The sequence below is a fragment of the Batrachochytrium dendrobatidis genome (genome assembly GCF_000203795.2).
Source record: "Batrachochytrium dendrobatidis JAM81 unplaced genomic scaffold BATDEscaffold_7, whole genome shotgun sequence".
NCBI lineage: Eukaryota > Fungi > Chytridiomycota > Chytridiomycetes > Rhizophydiales > Batrachochytrium > Batrachochytrium dendrobatidis.
Window position 1 is genome coordinate 157364 of NW_006281105.1, and position 25124 is coordinate 182487.

Here is a 25124-nt window from a genome sequence, read left to right on the forward strand (position 1 = left end):
AATCCGTTGCAGATTGATACGGAATGTGACCAGAATACCACAAAGTTTATTGAATGTGCACATTGCATTCGATGCAAAACGCAATAAACAAATGCGAGTTGCAGCATTCATTCAAGGTTCGACACCAGTCGATACAGCATTGACCGCAATGGCATTTATGTCAACAATTGCACGATTACGGAATAAGTCGATTGTTGCTTGGCATTCCTTATCGACAGTCTGCGTGTGTGTGCAACGTGCTGTTGTCGCATATAAACAACTTGGATTGACTTTGTGGACAAAACACAGTCACTGTTGCGGTGGTGTTTACAGTCGTGGAAATGGTTTCGAATACCACAACTGGTATAACAACTGCATGTGTTGGTGAGCAACCAGAGTCCAGTTTGACCAAGATCTGTTCCAGTAATGATCGAATGACATTGTCGTGTTTGGTCATCATGACAACAATGTCATTGGTTTGGCCCTGCGACTGACCAAATGCGCTAGTCACAGCGATCAGATCAGTTTTCAAGGATACAACTTGCATGGTGAGGTATTTGACTGTTTGTCGCATTTCGTCCATCAATGTGAAAAAGTCAACGTTTCCAATCGAGTTCATATTACCTCGAGTTGCCCTGCCAGTAGTTTGGATTGGACTGATACCACACAAATTGTTGGTCTGCGTGTACACTGACAAATCGCTGTTGATCAATCGCATGCACACAGATCCAACTACATATACCAGTCGAGTTGCATCAGACGCAGATGCACTGTCTGAATCAATCGAAAACACCTCACATTTGTCACGGATGCATTGGGTGGTCGAGTAAACGGTACTGGTTGATTGATGCGGTGATATTGTCATGTTTTCAGCAATCATGAGTTTGGTCCAGTCACCACTGCAGAGACTGTAAACACTGAACAGGATCTGGTTGAGTACCGTGATTGGGTCTTATTTTTGACTGTAGTGGATGTTTTGTTATCAACGATTGTTGAACCAGAAACTTGTAACTCGCGCACATACTCACAGAGACTGATACAATCACTCAGTGATGACATGGGCTGCCACACTTTTGATCTATCAGCTTTTCCGGGAAGCTTACTGCTTGTGTACATCATCTGGTCAGCCTGTCAAATATAAATAGTTGACACATACCAATAAATAAAACATTAGTCAACCATAACTATACAATTGTATCAATCCAGCACAGCTTGTGTAATTTCAAAGCTAAACCCAAGATTTATACTAATACAACCAACTTACTTTATACCGAGTTTCAAAAGGCGGTTTGTCACACGCCAAAACCCGTTTAGCATAGCTGTATGACAGCATAGATGCTTGAGCATCGGTATAATGCTCAACGGGTCCTGATGAATGGCCAGTCACTGCTGAATCTGGTGCAATGGACTCTGCAGTATATATGGTTGATACTGTAGAGTCACATTGCTTTCCAGACTGCAGTATCCTAACTGCCTCAATCAGGGACGAGACTATAATGTAAATGTTTTAAAACAATCCATCAGTCAATATAATCAGTATAGTTACCATCAACACACTACAGCCTAAACAATCCACAATACATGCATTCACATCCAAAACTCGTGAGAAATTGATACAAAAATCACACACTTACTTGGTGAAGCAGGGATTCTTGGATCATTGATTGGACTGATTGGACTGATTGGACTGATTGCACTGAATGTATACATATCAGTATATATGTTTTCCTGATTTGAACTAGTCAATCACAACATTACAAAATTATGCACAAACAACAGTAAAAGTTTAAAGTAGCATTCAACCCATTGTCCCATAAATCAAATTAGGCATCAACCAATTCAATCCCAAATAATAATCAACCAGCACATCATACCAACCAACACAAATCACAATTGATACACATTGAATGACGTTCAATGACATTAGATAGCATCAAAAACAGTCAAAATCATTACCATCAAAGTCGCGTAGTCGGAGTCGAATCAACAAAATTAAATTCGGCAACGTTTCGAGTCCATCCCAAAATACCGTAAATGCAATCATCAAATCGTAAATAATACACATGCAAGTAAACAGTCATGTTAGCAATGTGTTGTGTAACCAAAATACAATATTCAGATGCACAACTATAATACAAATACTGTGCTGCATACCTTTCTGGATTCATGCTTGCTTCGGCAAGGTGTGGTGCATTTTCACAAGCATTGGTTGGTTGGGGAATAGTGTTTTGCACACTACGGCAAGACTGTTTTGGAGAACCAGCCGATAGGATGTTGAGACGGGACCACAGTGAATTCATTATTGGTGTTGTAGGGTGTCACGAAATGAATGGAAATGGAAATGTAAAACGAGTTGATCTCGAAACTTGATAACAATAATATGGGTAGCAGTTGTAATAGTTGCAATAGTTGCTGCAAACTAATACGTTCAAACAAGTAGTGTGTATGACTGTTTAACAAAATACACAAGGGAAACAATCAGATCTGAGATTTGGATCAATAAGTGGATGGACAAGTATCTCCAATACCAATCTAGTTTCAGCAGCACAATAGTCGGTATTTTTAATGGGTTTGATACTCCAGTCGATTCTCTCCTTCCAGAAACAGTAAAATGATGAATGTGGCAAATACATGCCAGATTTTGACGTCATTTCCTGTATATAGCCGCAATAACAATCATTGATGTCAGTCGAATCAATCAATTTGTGTAAAAATGAAACAAAAAGTCTTGGACGGCCTTGAAGAGACTGTGAGATTTCTTGAAGGTCAATATTCTTTGACACATCAATAGTAGTTTGAAAATATCGGATGATTTCAAGTAGTTGAAGTCGGTGAATATCAATATATTATCTGGTTTGAGTCCAGCAGCAGAGTATATCAAGTCCATAATGCAGATTCGCATTTGTGTTCCGCACCATATATTGTTGAAGTCATCTTGGATAATAGTTCTGGTCAAAAACGAAAACAGCGACCGAGGAAAATCAAATTGTCCAGCAGTGTTGATGGATTGTTGTTGAACGATAGTCCGACTTTAAAAGATTTAGCATATGTTGCGATTCGTCAAATATAACACGACCGTCTTTTAGGAATCATGATTTCAACTGTTGATAGACGTTACCAAACGCAGACCAAGGAAGCTTAGATAGATGTTTGAATATTTTACAAAAGAGTACACCAGTTTGTATACTTGTTTGAATGCATAGCCATGTAAAAGGCTTGAGATCGGGATTTGTTTCACGGAGTGTTTTCAGAACAAATATACGAGCAGAAATCAAACACTGGATCAGTCTTTTAGAGTGGTATTCAAAGACTGCTTGATTCTTGTCCGTCTTTTTGTCATGAACCAACTGTGCCAACTTGTCAATCATCGCACTGAAATCAGGTCGATAAAACAGTCAAATACACAATATCGACACAAACCATAGCAGGTTGTTGTTCACATCCACCGACACCAATCATGACAATATTGTGTAGTTGTCAGTCTGTCGACTGGCATTTCTATTCCGATTTGTATGTTGCCAGAATAGACTTTTGAATACAAAACATTAGGGATTGTGTCAATGTCTTTGATGTCAATGTTCATGATGGTTTGATCCAGATGAATGGTTTTGATTGAATGTTGGACACACAACAGTTGTGTTCATCATACAAGTGTATTGACTGGACAAGGTTCACAAGAGTGGTTTGTAAAGTGAGTTCATGTCCATTACAGTGTCTAGTGTTGATGATACAGAGTTTGACCAAGCATAATGTGTTGGATTTGATGAGTGGATTAGTTCCAGTGGTTTGATCTAGTCCAAGAACAGCAAGACAATACCATGAATTGCAAGTTATTTCCACTCCATCAACAACAAAGTGGAAAGTAAGAAGTTAATGGTCAACTGGAATACCAACAAGCCTTTTAGTTGTCTCAATGATGGTGGTTGCGACCAAGTCAACAACAGGCTGTTGTTCAGCAATAGAACCTGTTGGCTTGGTCGCAGATTACAAGACAGGATCACTTTTGGTCGATACATTAACTGAATATCCACTCTGTGATGGATCAAGTCGAGATCAATCACAACGCATGGGACTCGCTTGCTGCACTTGTAGCAAATGGGACTGTTGGATCCAGTCCACTCATCATCAAATCCAAGAATGATGTTGGCTCAAACCCAACAATCACTGATTCATACAATTCTTTCAAGAAAACTATCCAGATCAATGGTATCAATGTTTCTACAAATCATCTCAAAAGACCTGTTCAACTTGACAAACTCACATACTTGGTTTGAGTATCGGTTTGTCATATTGACTTGTTCATCTGATTCTGCAAAACCTATATTCATTAATATGTATCAACATAGTCTCAAACAAATGTCATTTGGATTTGTTTCTTGGACAAGATTGCACGACACTTTTGTTGGAAATGCATTGATTGTTCCAAACAACAACGGATAGAATTGGAAAAAGTAAAACTGTTGTTTCTTGATGATGCTCAACAGTAATTACAAGACACAAGTTTATGGAGACTTTTAATCAAAGCATCGCTGAGTTGGTTGCCATTAAGCATGCGATTTATCATTGCATCAAACCATCTTTTTGTTGGAGGAATTTCAAGTCCTGTTGAACTCGGTAGTCTTTCAGGTCTTGAAAAGTGATTTTCTACTTATTCCAGCCAAACTCTGTGAATTCCATGAATTCCATGAATTTCTGGATTTACTCGTTATTGGGTTGCCAAACAACATGAACAATGAGACCTTGAAACATGTTCTTGTAACGGAATGTGATGGTCTTGTTGGTGCGCTGTGTGTGTCGATTGATGATCTAAAAACACAATGTCTAAACAACATTGAACCCACTCGAGCAGATCTACTACAATACTGTCTACCAAACAATTCCATGTCGGGTATGTTAGACATTGGTAATGTATGACCTTTGTAATAAGGTTTAGACGGTAGAGATATGTACTGTGTTAACTTGCATTGTGTATGGTATAACAAATAAGCTACACCTTTCGTATAGCTTATTTGTGACAATGACTATCACCTCACTTTATGCAAGAACTAGAGTGTTTAGGAACTCTCAACAGTGAGACTTGAGATGCAGTTCTTGTTTCTCGTGGACGTATAACGACATATTAATGTTGCACATTGTTAAAAAGTAATTCACAAAAGTTTAAAGATAACAATGAAGGAATGAACCAATAAAGTAATTGTCATTTTTTACTTACTGTGACTTTCAAACTATGAACAGCGCAAATATGTCAACATACGTCCACGAGCTACAACTACTGGACACCATTGGACATTGTTGGACACTAAGGTTGTCAAACATCACAGTGTCGTTCAAACTTGGACAATGATGTTTGATCATTTGAACCACGACAGTCAACTATACAACGATCAATGTTATGTACCATCACCTATCCAATACATGTCAACTGATACAATCACCAACCATTGCATGATTTCAGTCGTCAATCAAGTCAATATTATGATATTGTTCAATGTCAAGTATACAGCCAACATGACTCGACACGCTGTCCAATATTGTATCATTGTAAACATACATTTTGATTGTCAATATCACTGCAAACGGTCGATAACAGGTCAATCTGCATGCATTGTGCAAGCTGGTTGTTTAGTCGATGAGATACTTTGATCAAACAATACTTGAATGACTGGCATTCTATCGTCCTACTTGATCCTGTAATTGACAGCCTAATTTACCAGTTGTTTTTACAGAATTACACAATTAATCATACTCGAATGTATAGTCTGCAGTTCAACCAACATTACATGAAATCATGGACATGAACATCAGTTTACACTTTGGCGTTGATACCAACGACACCAATTGGTTGAAATGGCCATTCAACATCCAATCGTACCCTACAACATAAATACAATGTAATACAAGACCCTACTTGTTGAATGACAACTTGCTTGGATCCAGTAAAATGACACTCGAGTTGTTTACTGTGGTCAGTATATGCAACCCAGTGTGACTACGCATACTGGATCCAGTCTGTTGGTTGTTTCAGTTGATCTTGATCCACTTTTGATGTTTTGTCCGAGACTGACAATACAAATGTGTCAAGCTGAACCCAAACTACACGACTCGACTGTTTGTGTCAATTGGATCGTGATTGAGCTGTGTGATCATGATATGTATTCAATCAATACCATGTATTACCAATACAATAGTATGCGTGATCATCGTGTATCAAACAACTACGATACACACTGGACTGATCCAATACATGCACGGCTTGAACATATCACACAATCAAACATGAACACACCACATTAAATATACATATAATATCAGTTTGTCACTAATGAATTGTATTCAGTCGAGTTTATTGAGAGTCTGTTTGTGACTCTTGACAGCGTGGTGGGTGTTTTCAGGCACAGCTACTTGATTAGTTGTAGTTGATGATTGCTAACACCAAGAGTTCTGACGTACATCATACCAACTATAAGACAATCATGGTCACCATCCATGCAAAAAATAACCAGTTTTATTGCTATATATCTGTTTAGCCATCAAATTTCTTGTAATTAGGCTTTGAATGCTTACTACCACGGAGAGTACTACCAAGTCGCGACAATCTCCTGAGAGTAGATCTGCCACTTGAACTTGAAGTACTTGGTTGTTCAGGCAATCTAATAGTATGCATCAAATTCATGATCAATATCAATCTACACACCCACACACCAATATCAAACAACTTACTGTGATGGTGACCAGAGTACTCGATAACCGTTTGAAATAATAGGATATCCATCAGTCGAGACTTCGCATCCACATCCAGGAGCAAACCCAATGCGTTGATTTTGTCGATCAAATGTCAATCCAAGCTGGGTCATAAATGATGTACCAAGAATTGCATTGTAATTTGAACCAACTTTTACAGCAAACACCACTATAATACAACATGTATGTCAGCTAGGTTAATCAAGCGACACATATTACATACAATTGTCAAATATTTACCATATTTAGAGTCAATTCTCTGCATATAGTCTCTAGAACTCAATTCAATCGTTACAACAGAGTTGCTATTGTCATAAGTTACAGGAGTTTCAGCATGCATTGTAATTGAAATTGTCGGCATCTTGTCCCAATTGATATTATAAGTGGATTCGGACATTAACCGATTTTCTTTTAATCTTTTTTTAATCCTTCTTTTGTCAAGACGATCGTTACTGAACATAGTATTCTTGACAGTGATTGCACCACTATCAAGGATAGCATCAATCAGCATTGTCACGACTATTTCAGGGAAAAACATATATGTAAGGCATGTTTCCATGACTGAATACAAAGTATGACCATTCTCCACAACTTGCTGAAATTCAGCAGGTAGATTTACTTTTTTGTAATTGACTAGTATACTCTTGATGTCGACAGTAAATTGATCGGCTATTGGTGAGTTTACCCATGCAACACTTTTTCCATCCGTTCCACATTTTGCAGTTACGTCCGTGTTTCCTATATTGATGAAACTATCTTGCAGCATATCATATGAGCATAGTTGAATACTAATCTCGTTATTAGGAATGACACCATAACTGTACAAAGCATCCATCGCGGTGACTGATGTGTAATGGCTTGACAACGAAAGATAACCAAACCCAAATACTCCATCAAACTTTGGATTGATACCAACTAGATCTGGTGATTGTTTTTCAACCAAGATTGCTGGTAAATTGATGTCAGTTATCCCAGTACCCGGAATCGTCACAACGGCTGTGGAACTGATTCCTCTATACTCATTGCCTTTGTAATTTATAGCAACAGGTTCTCCACTTGGAGTACTTTCTGGAGCCAAACCTGCATCGTTGCTTGAACTAGAAAGTGGTGCAATTATACCAGGAGCTGCTGAGTTGACTTGCAAACCCAACTATTTTAAACAAGTGTGAGATTGATTACACGTGGTACAAGTTGATATCAAACTACAATGCATGACATGATACATACATCAGTTCCATCAACATTGACTTTAATTGTATAGCATTTTGTGATATCACCACCCAATTCAACGGGTGATCGTTTTGACAGCCTATTGTTCGATTGACTGGAAGTTCCAATTGGTGATTCTAATGCAAGTCGAATTGCAGCAACCGCCTGTAACGCAAGTATAACGCATTCTATAGTAATCAGCATTGTATAGAGTAGTGTGATGAAAATGGTTTGAATCTGATACATGACTGTCGTTTTATAATGACGGCAGTTTCAAGGGTGACAGTCGGCAATCTCCAAATGAATATTTAGAAGACACAAATACACCCTGTAGGGTTAACAAACCCAGAATCACACTGTAGGGTGAATCGATATACAAGCATCGCTGTTGGTGTATAATCAACTTTAGTAGTATATTGCATTGATCTCTCCGATTGTGGTGATGTATCCAGTGATCAGATGGTGTTAGATTGCCACTTGATTATGGATAGTTATCATCACATATACAATCCATTACTACAACATATAATATCACTGTATACCAAATATTTGACTGATTGTTTGATTGGTCGTGTTTTGGATCACTCGGACACAACAGCATCAAACAGCCTGTTGCAGTATTTCAAACCCATGACTTTTCCATTGGTATGACTGCATGGTCATTTTAGGTCAATGTAGACTGTACACATCAAACACTGCTGATTGTGTCACAACATGATCAACATCAAACTCGGCAATCTGTCGCCGCTACACTGAATGAGTGACGTTGTACTATAATTGAATTGGGGATTGGCAGGTCGTTCAACAAACTGGCCGTGTCAACAGGTCAGATTGTCATCGTGTAAATGAACCACAATGTATGATCATGTCATTCAAATCAGCACACAATCTACTGATATATGCAATACAACACCACCAATACAATACAATCAAACCCAATCACAAACGTGGTGTTGAATCCAATGCATGCGAGTACTTTTTAAACACATGATACACACTGATGGTGATGGTTGCTGACAGTCACATTGCAGTGTACATGTCCAATAGTGTCCACTGTCATGTCGATCGTTGCTATCCGTGACATTCAACTAGATCGCAATCAATGTCTACCAAATACAACACAGTAAACTAGCCACGAGTATCCAAGAGTATGTCAATTGATGTGATCCAACAAAACAGCATAGTATTGACTGTTTTGTTAAAGTGAATTCAATCAAGACACTCCAGCATCTCGAGTAGAAATATCAGATTTGCTCACCTTTGCACTGAATCCACAACCAATCGCACAGATTACAAGCAAAGTTTGGACAAGTCGAAATGGCTCAAATTTACAACTGAAACCAAAATGCTATACAATCGCATTCATGTAGAGTTGAACACTATCTTGCAGTGATTGACTGTTGATTTGGAATAAACAATGTTGAATATTGGCTGTAGTTTTGTACTTGACATTGACTGTTGACTCAATATACATTATGAATTATTATAAACAGTGTCAGTGATATGATGCACACAAACTATGATTTGAACTGAAATAGTCTTGAACCAGCGTTTGTTGTTTCTGTTGTGTTCTGAATCACGGATACAATTACGATCTAGTTCAACAACAATGATGACATCAGTAATGCAACTGTTGTTTGTATGTCAATCACTACCAACAATGGCACTGGCTGTTTATTTCACACACCGACAGTGTTATTTAGTGGTCCATTTACATCAATACGACACCACCAATACCACATCACATATATTACATTGCAAACTGACACAACACTAATTGACCAATATCGAGACTGTTGATGGCACAATCTACATTCGACTTTGAACAAGTGTATTGCTCCGTTTGTTGTACAATGCACGATATGGTCAGTTGGTGATATCATGCAACCATGCAACTGAAAAGTGATTGCAAGTATGACTGGTGGTTACACGCAACACTGGTTGTTATCAGGTCATTGATGTATATGGAACAAACCGTGTCAATGTATCAATCAACAATTCAGTAATTGGAAATGTAATACCCAACACAATACACAATCAATAATATCATTGTTGACCCATTCACAATACTAGACAAACACCAACATATCAAAAAGTTTAAATTTATTCAAATTCATCGACACATCATCAATCCAACTCCGGCTCTTTAAATTCTAAACCATGTTTTTTCATAAAATCCTTCAACTTTTGTCTGATACCGTTTACTCTTTTTCTTGCCTTTTCATACTTTTTTTTCAATTGCTTTTCAGTGCTTGGATTGTGCCTTGACTCGGATATCTCTTTGCCCTTTACTAACGCCAGCTGGTGTTCCAATCCAATGATTCCATATTTATGATATTCTTTCCATTTTTTGTTTCGTAATTCTTTAGACTCGACAAGTCTTTGCTTTATACCATCAAGAGTCTTCTGATATCTTTCACTTAATCCAGTCACTTGATCTGGGACAGTATTGGCAGACCTGTCATGAATCATTGGTTGTTGTTGGTATTGACTGGAAGTGCTTGGACCAGCTACATCAATTGGTTGTTTTCGACTTCGTTTTGGAGCACTTGGACCGGGTTCGTCAATCGAGTGTTGTTGGTTTTGGTCGGATGTGGTTAGATCAATCACACCAATTATGCGTTTCCGACCTTGTTTGAAAATATTTGGACCAGCTACAATCACAGTCGGTCGCTGGTTTTGACCGGGAGTATTTGGATTGGGTTGATCCATTGGCTGCCGTCGGCTTTGGTTAGGAAGGCTCAAATCCATTGGCTCTTGCTGGTATTCATTGGAAGTGCCTGGATTAGGTTCATTGGTTGGGCTGGACACTTGACTGGAAGTGCCTGATGCTTTGGGTGAACCATTGTTATCAGTCGGTATCAGTATTGCATTGGCGGTTGCTGCTGCAGTCAATACGAATAAAATATCAACCAATTTCATTAGATTGGTCAATGGGTTCAAACTATTAATACAAAAGTAGAGTGTTGAGACTGGTGTCAATTATAAAGTTGAACTCGATTGATTGTATTTGTATATTTTGTATAGCAAACCAACCCTTTTAGGTTAACCAATATACAGGGTTACTTGATTGCTTGTAGTGGTTTACTATCAAATTAGACAGTATGCTGCTCCCTATCCACAATATCATATTGATCAATTTGATGATCATGTCGATTGGATAATGCTTTTGTGACCCTTTGATCAGGTATATTGAAAAGCACCCTTCAAGAATGTTGTGTGGCCGCAAACGCTCCTTTTTACAACCGTATTCATGTAAAATGGATTCCTTCGGTATTCATCATGCAGTGATTGTATTCTGCATTGCAACATACAATGATTACTACACATTGACTGCATTACTTGTTCAATATACAACAACCATCATATGACACACAATCAGACTATAGTGTTAAATCTACACTTTGTGCACTCTTAGTAATTATACATTGTACGATCAACAAGTTTGAACTCACATTCATGTATTGTGTTTGACTGTCAATGTTGTCCATACAACTCTGTACACTCATTTGTTGTATTCTGAATCACGAATACGATCGCAATCTAGTTCAACAACAATCATGACACATGTCAGTAATGCAACTGTTTATCACACACCAACACTGTTATTTGGTGGTCCATTTATATCAATATGGCTGCAAGTTGTTGTTATATCACGTATTCTGGGCATGGTTTTGATATTACGCATCCAGTTCCATCACATTGTTGCCGACCCATCATTGTAATGCTGTATGTCCCCATAATCATAATCATGAACATCAATATGTGGTTTCACGTATAATATTACAACCATGCATGTCGTTGGTTGAATCATCACTACTAGTGTATACTACAATACACTACACTACATGTATGTTGGCATATGTTGTACCAATTTGATTGCATTGCTACAATGTGGCATGCTCCAACCTGTTTGAATGACTGTTGTGCAACGTATTGGTATTGACCACATGTGATACTGGTCACCAACAAAGTGATCAGCGGTATTCGATCGTATCATTCAATCACTGACTGCCAATACTTCAATTATGAATACTATCCACCATTTCATGACACCATCTGATACATTCAGTGCACAGTAGCTGATTGGTGCAATATGATCAATTCAAGCATACTATTACATTGGAAATGGTGGTGATAATGCAAGGTGTTTATTGGACAAACATGACTGAATGCTTACATGACAAATGCAAATTGACAGTATAAATCATATATACACACTGCAGTACAACATATTCTAAACGAGGTTGTTGACAGCGTGATTCCAGTTTTACAATGAAATTGAATTACCAAGCTGTCTAGTGTCCAAACATTGATTTACTATACACTTTTAGTTTTGGCGCTTCAGGTTTGTTAATTTTGAGGTTGAATTTGAATTTTCGAGCGAGTCGACTTTCATCCTCATTGTTTGTTGATTGGGTAGATTGAATTTCATCCTCATCGCTTGTTGATTGTATAGATTGAATTTCATCGTCATCATCGTCTGTATCAGATTCACGTGGATATTCAAAAGTTTCAGTCTCAGGGTTAAAGTGTATTTTAGCTTCCCTTGAACCAACATCGTGACTTGACTTTTGCTGATGTTTTTTAGAATGATCGTGTTTTGAGTCGTGGGGTTTAGAAGTGGATCCGGGTTTCAAGATGGATTTTAATTCTGGAGTAGGTTCAGATACAACTCTGATTGATTCTTCTTCGAGAGGTTCAAGAGCCAACTTGCGACACACCCATAATCTTCCTAGCTTCAGCATCTTCAAATTCTTTTTATCAGACGGGCCCATTATAAATCCCATTTGTCTAGCCCTTAGTACTCTTTCTTTTGTCTCGGTGCTCATCTTGTGTGGATATCCGTCTCCAACACTTTCTGGAATTTCCATACCCATATTCCTCATTCTTTGTTCGACTTCATTGAGTTTTTGCTGAGGTGTGAGAATAAATCGTTTGTCCTCTGGGATATATTTTTTAGGAAGAGGACAGGCGCCGTCGTAAGGTGTGTTATCAAGCATATCATCATCAAAGTCGAATAACTCAACTAATGACGATGATTCATCGGGCTCGTTGGAGTCGTCAACAGAACTGTCCGAATCATCAGAATCTACGGTCGATTGAGCTACATCATGATTGGTTTCAGTAGATTGTTGTTCTGTTCCAGTTGAAGCGCAGGCATCAGTGTATTTGGATTTACGCTGCTGGGCTCGAGTTAGACAATTTTCTACCTTTTTCCCACTGGATATAGCCGTCGATTCGCTGGTAGATGAACGATCAATGACTACTGCGCTGACTGTCACCGACAATAGCGACAACACAATAACTGATATGAATTTCATCTTGTCGACCAGAATGGATGTGATAAAGCTTGTTGATTAGTAGGGCAATTCTTGGTAATGAATGGGTGAGTTGTGGATATGCACTATGCTTTTATGGTGGTTAAATATATATTCAAGACATAAGGGTTATAAGCTTATGCAGGGACGACTCGACACTGTTCAGGTATATGTAGCACAAATACTTGTGTGTAGACTTCTTTATGCACAACCCTTTAACCATTGAATGAAGCAGGACTCAGTCAAGGACTGCTAACCCTGACCCATTTACTAAAGAATATATTGAAATGGTTTGCATAGTCAGTCAGTTTCAGGTTACGGTCAGTATAGGGTAATGGTTTATCCACACAACAGCTGGTCAAATATTAGTGGTAAAATCCTTTAAACAGCTCTGCCCCAACACTTGATCTAGTGATATGATACTGTGTTGCAGTCCTGTTCAATGCAGTATGGATTGTGTTAGACATTGATAATGATACCTAGATGGTCTGGATGCGGCCTATAGTGACTCTCAACGGCGAAGCTTATGGTATGGTCCTTGTACCTCCACTATCTTCCTTCACTACTTCCTCTGTCTATAAAAGACACAAGGTTCTTCTTTTCTGAATAAACAACTCAAATTCACTCATTGGTTCATTTTTTCACGCTTATCTGTTACCTCTGAGATTTCTCTAAACAATATACAACTAAAATATGTCGTTATATGTCCATGAGCAACATGATAGAGTATAAATCAAACCATTGACAAGTCCGTGTTTATCGAGTACGAGTCTTTATATTTCCAATCAACTCTTCCAAATGTGATATTGTGTCTTGCAATGCCAAAATGGATTCAAATCTGCTTGATTACACTATGCATTTGGACATCATTGCTGATCTGTTGAATTTCACGCTTTCTTTGATCATCTTTTTGATACTCTAGCATATTCCATTCATAATTGTGTCTAGCCTCCAACTCTTGATCCTGGCTCATCCCCGGTTGGTTTTGTCAATACCATTGATTGGGAATAAAGCCACAATCAACCCGCTGTTTATCACGTATGGCTATTTGATTCAATCCAGCTGCAAACAATTCTTTGTAAGAGTATACTTTCTGGTACTCCTTGTATCATACCAACATCTCTTGAAACAGCTGCTTTCGTGCTTGTAAGAATCCCTGCAGTGTTTTATCAGCTGGGAGTTTGGTTCAAGTTTGAAACCCAAGACTATCGATCGGACAAATCCAATGTCAGCAAAACTGCTGTACAGTTTGACAGTCAATTGATTGACCATAATTGTAAGCAACAAAACAACTTTTATTTGCAAAAGAAAAAGGAAAACGCAGTTTGTTCTTGAATCAAAATATTAGTTTCAAAACTGTATGGTGGAAAACAGTCTTGGGATATGCAATTATTTACAAGAAACTATAGGTTTCAAAACCAAAGCGATTAAATTACACGATTGGGAAGTTCCTGACAATGAAAGTGGTCATTTCCACAAAGTGAGGTTTGTTGTCCAATGGAACCCATACGATATTATTCACCTTTAAGAAATCAAACGCCGTGTATTGTGTAGAACGAGGTCGAGAAACAGAGTTAGGATTAGCGTTATGCGGCCAATAAAAATCATTAATTCTAGTCTACATACCTTATTGATGAGATGGTTCAAACGTCAAAACAAATCGAGTCAACTTCTCAACACTCGCAATAGTATCGTTTTGTGACAACACTTGACCATCTGTTCCGTGGTGGCTTTGGCGTGTAAAACAGGCAAAACGATCAGGAGGTACAACAAAATACAGTTCTGGTTTTGACGGATTACCAAGTATTTCCAAAACATTACGAAGCCCAGCCTGTCTGCAAGGATGATTTTTGGCACATGTCATTTGGAAAAGTAGATTTGGCTTGATGAACGAATCAACAGATTCAAAAATATTGCTAATGGGACGGAAATAGCAATTCGTTGCGTCTTGAACTTGAGAGTTGTTGGAGAATAACAAAGTAGTAAGATCCATCGGCAGTTGAAGTGTAGACTCCAGCTTGGTACGTAAATCACGAATCTTGAATGAACCACCTTTAGCGATGATTGTATGAGCGTACTTTTCAAATAATACCCTATTAAGTTGGCCAGTTTCACCAATTTCTCGAGTAACAGAAACGAATCTGATAAGATGATCTCGGTCTCTGGCATAGACACGGTTGTAAATTTTATCAGCCACATAGTCAGAAGCGAACTGATAAGGACCACTGTGGAAGTCATCCTTGACTGATATATGAATCAAACAACTTGAAGCGTCTAGGTTTTCACCATATTTACCAAAAGACTTGACAGCTGAATCGATATTGGAAATATTTAAGGCTTTGTCGAGAAAATCCTGTTGTTCCATATCAAATGCATATTTAAGAACATAACGAGCAATTCCTCCCCACTTCAAATACAGACTTTCAACCAATTCTTGTGGAACTGTAGGAAACAGCATTGAGCGACAAGAATGCAATTCTTCTTTTGACCACACTGGCATATACCGAATGTCGCAGGAATTCTTGCAAAACTGGTACCAAATTTTCCGACGAGGTGAAGAAAGAAGAATGGTCTTGGCATTAACAACAGTTGGAGCCATGCCATCAACAATGTAGAATGTTGACAAGGACATCAACTGATTATGGAAAGATCTACGATCTCCTTTGAATACCCCATTAGGAGTAAACAAGTATAGACATTCTTTTTGAAAAGAACTTTCATATATCACTGTAGCACCAGAGCAAGCAAGATGCAACAGCAGAAAGTAACCAAAATATGTCTTGCCAATTCCAGGATTTCCAAGGATGATCAAACGACATATATCAGCAGATTGCACAATAGATAGTGATTTTTCAAGAAGTTTAGGATAACAAGGACGGATGTAAATGGATGATCCAATTGAATCTTTTCCAAGGATGAATACGTCTGCTGGAAGTTGGACAACAGTGTTTCCTTCAAGAGGGTTAGGGTAGTTTGTGAAAGCAGTCCAAAAATCCAGTAGTGCGGATGAGGCTGCTGCAGATGCTGAACCTAGGTCAGTTTGAGTAGGCTGTCTTGAAGGTGATGGTAAACAACCAATAACAACACAGGAGCCACCTTTAGCCAGTTTCTTGTAGTATTGTGGAGTTTTTTCAATTGCTATGTCATCTAAGTCTGCGATAAGCTGGCCTTGTTGGTCGTAGAGCTGAATAAGAACAGCTGGAGTAGGAATAATTTCTCCATACTTTGCCTTGATAACATCCTGAACTCCACCAAGTCTACTGATTCCAGTAATGTCAATTTCAGTAGAAATAGTGCCATATTCAACATTGAGGAATCGTTTTGGCATTTTATGAAAAGAAAAAGAGTAAAAAAGCAATTTATTTGTCAAATTGTAAAACAAAAATCGACTTTTTAATCGAGTCAAAATAACAAAATTTTGGGATATTTCAAGACAATTCACACGATTTAAATATTTGGAAATTAGTCAAATTTACACCAGAATTAATGTCTCATTAATGTGAGACATTACTAGTGTGAGAGTGTTGACTTGCATTGTGTGAGACATTAGTAGTGTGTGAATGTGAGACATTTCTGAATAGTTTAACAATCAAAAACCATCAACAATGACGTTTGAACTGGAATTCACATGACTTTCTTGGTTTCTTCCATTTTATAAACACACTCACTTTCTTGTTAATAAATGACGTAATCGAATATTGATTCATTCCTTCACATCCTTGATCAACTGCAACACACTTGCCAATAATGACAGCCATCGATATGCCATCATATGTCCACGATCCTCAAATGTGACATTATCAAATAACAACAAATACTAAACAATTGGGTTACCACATGATGGCTCATTCGGAATGCAAGTTGAATCCATTAGTGGTCATTGATACCATCAAGTGTATTGGCAAATACACAATGGTTTGTAATGGTAAATTGATTTCAAACACATCACCGCTTATTTATCACTGGATACATATTTGAAAGTATCCAATATCACTTGATACTGAATGTCCAAGTGTCTTCTCAGAGTTGCTCACAATATTGACGATATTACAACAACATGCTGATTCAAATTTGGAAAAAGTAATATTGGCTTGTTTAATCTTGAATTACTGAAATCAAATGGTTTACAATGATCCGATCATGTCAAATATAACCGATTGCAATTATTTTGGAATCATGTCAGATTATGACAATCTGTTCGAGTTGTTTGAGCCAATACAGTGTGATGGAGTGATGGAAATACTCGAAATACACACAATACAACTCTTGCAGCAGTGTATGAAACTATCAAGCATGACATGGTATGACATGAAGGGTGTAGATTAGACTTGATAACAATGTGTACAATTTGGACTTTTAAATTCGGAAATAGCAGCTCTGTTCCAACATCACATTGATTGTAAATGTCGATGTTGTTTAACCTTGTACAAATGACCATTTCACATGCAACTTTAGCCTGATATCGAGTATTTTCAAATGAATGCAACCTTGCAACACTCGCTTGACTTGTTTGGCTCGGATTCTGGTTGATATTTACGATATCGATGCAAAGTTGCATTCCAGAATGAACCTGTATAATCTGATGTGGGCAATCGTTTGGTTTCATTGTTATCGGTCATTGACACCAGTGATTGCATTGATTGCAAATAGTAGTCCAAGTAATCATGCATAAACAAACACCAGATAGTCACTGATAAACTGATGGTATCCAATGTATACATGACACATTGTATAGTTCCATTTAATTGCCAGCAATGTGTGATTGGATTACTCGAGTCATCAAGCAGTTTTCAATCAGTTTTCAAACAGTTTTCAAGAACAATCAAGTCATGTCCAATAAACTGTCTGATGTGCAGGTGTTTTGGCATTGGTCCGTTGGTCCATTAGTACGATTGTTGGTTGGCAATTCAGACTTGTAAATGACAATTGATTCTTGATTGTTGCATATGTGTCCATATGTGACTCATTGTATACGGAACAGGACTGACAAGTGTGTCTGAATTGATGACAGATGATACAGCCTATCCAACAAAAAGTAATACATTGATCGTGTCTGCATGGAAATAAGCTTCATAACTTCCACTTCTGAATGTATGCGAATCAACTTTCAAACAACGGATACGTCCAATGACTCTTGCAAATGCATTGATAGAGTGTTGAATAATTCGAGTTTTTACAAATCAGCATCACTGGAAATAGTTACTGTTATTCAGACAGTCAGTTGTCCAGACATTACAGTTGTAATATTACACATTTTCCATTGTTGCTGATTATATTTCACTCAAGCTGACAATCATAAAAGTCACTATAGTTGCTGTAAAACTGCAAGAATAATGTGTGGTAATTGCCAGCCAGTGAACGACGCATCTCTAGATAATTCCATCCTGTAATCAAGTTCAAACTTGTTTCACTTGTAATTTATACTCCAAACCAATTGCAAGGCCTTTTGGATATTATTAATGAGACTACCGACATGAATGGACATGAATGGATATGGTTAAACAACAAATGGCTACCTGCAAATCCCATAAATGTGCGATACTACTCATTCCTGTTGTATATAAATGACTATTAGAACCAGTATAATATTGAATGCATAAACAGCTTTATCCGATGCTCAAGTGCTATTCCAAGCACAGCAGCCCAATACGATGATCATTCAGAATGTCATTTATTAAAGCTGGCTGACCATTGACAAATAAAACATGATGTAGTCCGCTGCCATATGTTTCATAATAAATATCTACAGGAGCTGTGCCAAAAGTATGAACAGTGAGTTTAGGCATGCGAGTTGAGCAAGACTTGACAAGAAGCAATAATTGAATGACAACGTGGTCAGTCTTGAGGTTTACCAGCTATTTATAAAATGATAATCAAACATGATTGTCAAGTTCAGTTAGAACCATCGTAGTTGTCAGTATTTTCAATCCAAATCAGTTATTATCAATCACCTTGAATAACAAGCGTGGAGTGGTTGGCATTCATAATCCAGCTTGGCATGGATACGCAGTTGCTGCTTGACCAACACGTGGAGTACTTATTTAACTGTTGATTGCAATTATTCTTTCCATCATATATCAATTGTTATGCATTCAATGAAGGCTGCTCTATGTTTAGCTATTATGGCGCCTATGGCATATGCTGCCAATCTTGCTGATGTGATCAAGAGCAATCCACAATTACAAAAAGTGGCTGCTCTGATTTCTAGCAATCCTACCTGGGCTACTGTTCCTAATGGTACTTTGTTTGTGCCATCAGATGCTGCTCTATCTGCTGCCACTCTTCCTGCTGGCTGGACTGGTATTTCATTCACTACAAGAACGATTGATCATCGTGTGCGTCCCAACTATCAAGTTGTTGACGATGCCAGTGGCAAATTTCAGTTCATTTTTGGTATGTAATGATTTCATGATTGCATTTAGAAGCCTATTCTGACAAGTATCCATGCTGAATTACGTTAGACAACTATACCCCTGGTGATGCCAATCCTGAAATTCATATTCGGTTTGGTGTTGGCGAGACTCTTGCCCCTGGACAACTGCAAGCAGACAATGGCTGGGTATATGTGATGAATGCACCCATTCCTCAACCCTTACCCCCAACAAAGACCATGCCCTTCCAAAACTGTAATTTGTTTGCAAAGGCACTGCAAGATGCTGGTCTTGCTGCCTACGTTGATAGTCTGCCGACCTATACCATGTAAGTAATATACATTCACTGTTATTTTAGTAGGCTGTGGCAATCACCTTTTCCAAGGGTGCTCGACTAATTTTCAAACGAATCAAATTCCGTTTGAAATCAAATGTATCAAGTTGCAATGTTGCAAAACATCCAATTAATTTTGAAGCGCTAATCTGAACCCATATTGATTAGTCTGGCACCCAACGATGCTGCATGGACTGCTGCATCTGCCAAGATCTCTGCCTTGACTCTGGACCAACTCAAAGCCACCCTCATGTATCATATTTTACCCACTAGTATGGTATCCACTCTACTCAATGCAGGTCAGATCTCCACTGCATTGAGCGGAAACACTGTTTCTCTTGTAGTTGGTGGCGAATCTGCCACGTTCAATCAGGCCAAACTTATTCTTGCTGATGTGTTTTCAGCCAATGGAGTAATGCACATCGTGGATGCGGTTTTGACTCCACCTAACATGCCTACAGGACCTGTGCCAATTCCAGGTGTTCCTACTCCAATTGCATCTAGTGCTAGCTCTGCCGCGACTGCATCTGCTAATGCACCTGCATCCACAAACGCAAATGGTAAAGCGCCTACTGCTGCCACGGGATCATCAACCAATGGAGCAATGAAGGTAGTTGGTGGACTCATTGGATCTGTCGTTGCTGGACTAGCTGCACTTGTAGTCATCTGATAAGGTTGATGAATAATAAAGTGATGTAATCCTTTAAAAGTTTAAACATTGAACACTTTGTCGGACCAACACTAGATGCTGCGAGATCCACCTCCCGATTTGACACTCTGTCTAAAGAGTAGTTGCGGTTCAATTAGACCATCTAATCCTCGAATAGAAGCAATGCATAGTTTTACTGATACCCATCAGTCATCGTTGCTCTTATATGACAGTTCTAATTGCAGTGACTTGCATCCACGAGTCGCGAAGATAAACCAACATCAACAGATAGATACAAAGACAGCATTCATCAAGCCTAGCATAGTTACAAACGGGCATTCTTCTCAAACGTCCATCAACACTGCGGACAAGTCTTTTAAAACTAGTCTTTTTCCGCCTCACTCCATCACACCTTTTCATTCAACTGCAGTCCATCTACAGCCACTCAAACATACACTTGGCAACTTGCCATCCATTCCTTCTACTGATACTATCAATAATAATAAAATGTCATGGGTTACAGATGCGAGTGCTTTGGAAAAAACTGTATATAGTCGTCGTTCATGTAAACTCGTTCATCTCATTAATGACTTGCGGGATGCTGGAGCACATATTGAGCTCTCTCTACCCACACTCGTTGTTTGTGGTAATCAAAGTGTAGGAAAGTCCAGTTTGGTTGAAGCGATTTGTGGCATCACTTTGCCAAAGGCTGCTGGTACATGCACTCGGTGTGTTACCGAAGTTCGACTGTCAGAGTATTCTGATGTTGGTCCAGTGGATTCGGTTCGTAAAAAATCCGTTGCAGGCGATCGTAACAGCACTGAAAGTACAATCACTCAAGGTGTATACATTGATGCTCTCGATACAGTCAGCAGTGGTTCTGTTCCTAGTGCATTCCATATTGATGGTCATGAAAAAGAATCTTCTACTTGGTCATGCACCATCACTCTCCGTTTTGAATACGATGAGGCTGGTATTCCACTTAGATCCATCAGGGAAGTTCTATTCGGTCCACCTCTTGTTGAAAAATCTCTGGTTGCTTTGGCTGTTCGTCGAGCCCAAAAAGCTTTGTTGAATCCCACACTCGATCCATCTGTTTTTCTCACTCACATCTTTACTGACAACGATCAATCAAACTCGGATACTAAATTCAATCAGCTCAAGTTTACAAAAAATATCGTATGTTTGGATATACAGGGTGCAGGCATTAATCTCGCCTTGGTAGATCTTCCTGGTATTATCCGTAATGTGGAGCATCCCGACGATGCAATGTTTATTCCAATGATTGAGGATCTTGTGAAATCGTACATTCAAAAAGAAAGAACAATCATTGTGGCGACAATTACATGCAAGGATGAAATGGAAAATCAAGCAATCGTGCATTTGGCAAGAGAGGTAGATCCAACAGGTATAAGAACCATTGGCGTATTGACAAAACCAGATACAATTGAATCCGGGACGGCTGCAAGGTGGGCTGATATACTGATGGGTAACTTGTATCCTCTTAAACTCGGTTATTTTATGGTTCGTTGTTTAAGCAAGGCTGAACTCGCTGCTGGAAATACGTTGCAGGATGCACAAAAGCTGGAAAATGCATTCTTTGCTCAATCGCAACCATGGTCTACTCTACGTCGCAAATCTGCCAGATTTGGTGCTCCTGCCCTTAGATTCGAACTGAGTCGTCTTCTCATCAACTTGGTCGATATGAGTCTTCCACAGATCAAATCTTTAACTGAAACTGCTATCGAGGATGCAATCGCTGAGTTGGGAAGTATTCCTCCTGCTCTAGGTGAAAATGCTCGTATTGAGCTGTTTCAAATGATTCGACACTATTGCACATTGGTGACATTCAACATTAATGCTCAGCACGATTTTAAGCTATTTTATCAAAAAGTTAGAAAATGTTTTGAAGGATTGCGCGATCAAATCGTAGATACTAGACCAAGATTCGATTTGGAAAAAAAAGGATACTCTGCCACTGTTGCACCTGGAAACTTTACCGATTCATTCAAACCAGATGTAAATGATCCACCCTTGAATGTTTCTAATATTTCAAAACAAGACACCTCGTCTTCAAAAAAACCAACGCCTGGAGCATCCTTTTCACTTGCATCATCTTTTTCAATGGTGATTCCAAGTATGTTTGTATCCAATTCAAACCACACAGTGTCGAGTGATTCCATCAAAGCTAGTACGGCTAAAGCAAACGATTCTGGATCAAACCCCTATACACAGTTTCACCCACCCAGCCTCAACTCGACTCCAACATCATGGAACACCTCAGTTGCAGAGGCTTGTAAACTCAATATGCGACGTGCACTTACACTGGCAGATCTACAACGGGTGGTGGATGCACAAAAAGGTCGCGAGCTACAAGGCTATTCACCCTATGGAGCATTCACGTTTTTAATTGCTGCATGTCAGGAAGAATGGAAACGGTACGCTATCGAATGTCTTACCAATGTGGCAAATGAACTTGCTCAATTACTACTCGATTTGACTGAGCAAGTGTTTGGTCGGTTTGCAAACCTTCAAGCACAATTAAGGTATGCTATCCCTATTGTAATCTAAACGCCAAGTAGTTGAACCTATTGCTTACATTGAAATGGTGTAGACTTTTTACGCAAATGTTTTTGAACGAGCTGCAAAGAGTGTCCATGGAACAAATTCATCACGTAATTGAAATGGAGATGCGACATCCATTTACGTTATCGTCGAGAGTATTTGTTGATCGTAAAGCACGGTATATTAAAATTTTGAATGGGTCAGTGGATTCAACTGCATCTACACCTATTACACCATCGACGTCATCGATCGAGGATACATTTCGTGCTTCGTCTATATTTGCTCAGGATGGGTTTTTTCATCTTTCGATTGCTGGAAAGCTGAAATCGTATCATTCTACTGATATTTCGATTTTGGATTTGATGGCATCTACTCTTGCGTACATGGAGATTGCAATTGGAAGAGTGTGCGACACGATTCCTATGACGATTGAACATCATTTCCTAGCTCGATTTGGGGATATGCTTGAAAAGGAGTTGGTTAGTCAATTGGGAGTTTTGGATGGAGATGCTGAAGGCATTGAGGTGTTATTGAGGGAGGATTGGGGCGTGGCGGAAAGAAGAGCAGATGTGGAAGCTAAAAAAGATCGTTTGGAGAGTGTTTGGCGAAGTTTACACAATTTTGGAATTTAAATGCTTGATCCAAATCCATGCCTGCATACACATTCAAAAACTACATTCCACTGGATCACTCGAACAAATAAATACATTGAAACTATCGATTTAAAATGATATACGTTTATTCTGTATTGGGTTCGTACCCGACTATAACAAATGGAACAGTGGTTCATGATCGAATAAAATATACCCAAATATCACTAAACCCATTAAATGACTACACTACAAAAATACAATTAAAGTGTAGGTTTAAATCAACAACAATGACAAACGGTAAATCAAAAGTGAAAGAAACAGATGAAGCAATAAAATACAAGTCAAAAGCCTCGAATGAAAAGGAATGATGGAAAATGAAAGCCAGTCAGAAAGCAGAAGCATGGCATATGATGATTCAACCCAGTACGGGGTTTAGAGTCCAGGAGTGCTTTGAGATGCTAAATGAATTTGAAATTGCTTCAACTGCTGATCTGTGTAGTTCAGCATATACATCAAGTAGGCCAACATCAATGCATTCAATACAATCAGCACGCCAATGAGTGTAACCAAGGTGCTCTGGTCAGTGCTTGCAAGTGAACTATGTTTTGAATCGATATGGTTTATGTTTTTGGGTGCCAGCACCCCATAATAAGGTTTTTCTGCAGTATCAGAAAGTAGAGGAGTATTAGACGAAACTTGGCGTTTCTCGCGGTATCGCATCGAAGAGATCTCGGGTTGCGGTGCGTTTGTATTCGTCAAGTCTGAAGGTTGAAGAGACTCACTTGTAGATATATTTAAAGGAGTAGGCGACATGTCCTCATCATCGTACAATCCCTCGTTATTTTCCCGATAGACTTTATCGGCATCTTCCAGGTTGTTTTTAATGAATACAGCAAAATCTCCAAAAAACGATTTCATCTGGTCTACAGTAATACGCTCAATCAGTGCTCTGGTCAAGTAGGATTTGGTAAACACTACTTTCCAGTGGACTACAACCCGGGTTTCATTGGGCGAGACAAAGGTAAAGCATGTGCGACCAATGCTGTAAAATGTAGTAGAAACGTCGGGACTATGATTATGTAATTCTTCACAAATGTAATGCCCCGGTTTATGTGCCAAGATGCTTTGAGTATTGATGGATCGTGTTTGCTTTGGACCGACCGGAGCAGAAAGCGGTACAGTGTATTGTGTACAACGATGATAACCTGAAGAGATTGTCGACATGGGAGGATTGTAGTGCTTAAAATCAGTAATATCGTCAATGGGAGAAAGAACCGATTCTTTGATGTTACCCGATACCCACGGGCCAAACTGCAAGTCACGAAATTTACGGTTTTCAGGTAAATAGCGTGAATATAGGCT

The 25124-nt window shown here is 38.8% G+C and overlaps 3 protein-coding genes across 3 annotated transcripts in view; 2 read left to right on the forward strand and 1 right to left on the reverse strand.

Moving 5' to 3' along the window:
• The window catches only part of BATDEDRAFT_36999 (uncharacterized protein), a 45650-nt gene extending 26543 nt beyond the window's left edge, over nt 1-19107 (reverse strand). Inside the window, exons 1-2 of the mRNA XM_006679527.1 lie at nt 18940-19107; nt 18767-18801 (exon numbers count right to left, since the gene is read on the reverse strand). Of these exons, the coding sequence (XP_006679590.1) occupies nt 18767-18801; nt 18940-19036 (132 nt within the window). The 5' untranslated portion in view covers nt 19037-19107. The remainder of the gene's footprint in view (nt 1-18766; nt 18802-18939) is intronic.
• Nucleotides 19108-19335: 228 nt separating this feature from the next.
• Nucleotides 19336-20660, forward strand: BATDEDRAFT_35182 (uncharacterized protein; the record flags this gene model as incomplete). The annotated part of the gene is made up of 3 exons (XM_006679469.1): nt 19336-19643; nt 19712-19949; nt 20124-20660. The coding sequence occupies 3 exons, from the start codon at nt 19337-19339 to the stop codon at nt 20623-20625; spliced, it is 1047 nt and encodes a 348-aa protein (XP_006679532.1). The 3' UTR covers nt 20626-20660.
• A 451-nt stretch (nt 20661-21111) lies between these two features.
• BATDEDRAFT_89027 (uncharacterized protein) lies at nt 21112-24573 on the forward strand (the record flags this gene model as incomplete). The annotated part of the gene is made up of 2 exons (XM_006679561.1): nt 21112-23150; nt 23219-24573. 2 exons carry the CDS (start codon nt 21112-21114, stop codon nt 23799-23801), a joined length of 2622 nt encoding a protein of 873 aa, XP_006679624.1. The 3' UTR covers nt 23802-24573.
• Nucleotides 24574-25124: the final 551 nt, after the last annotated feature.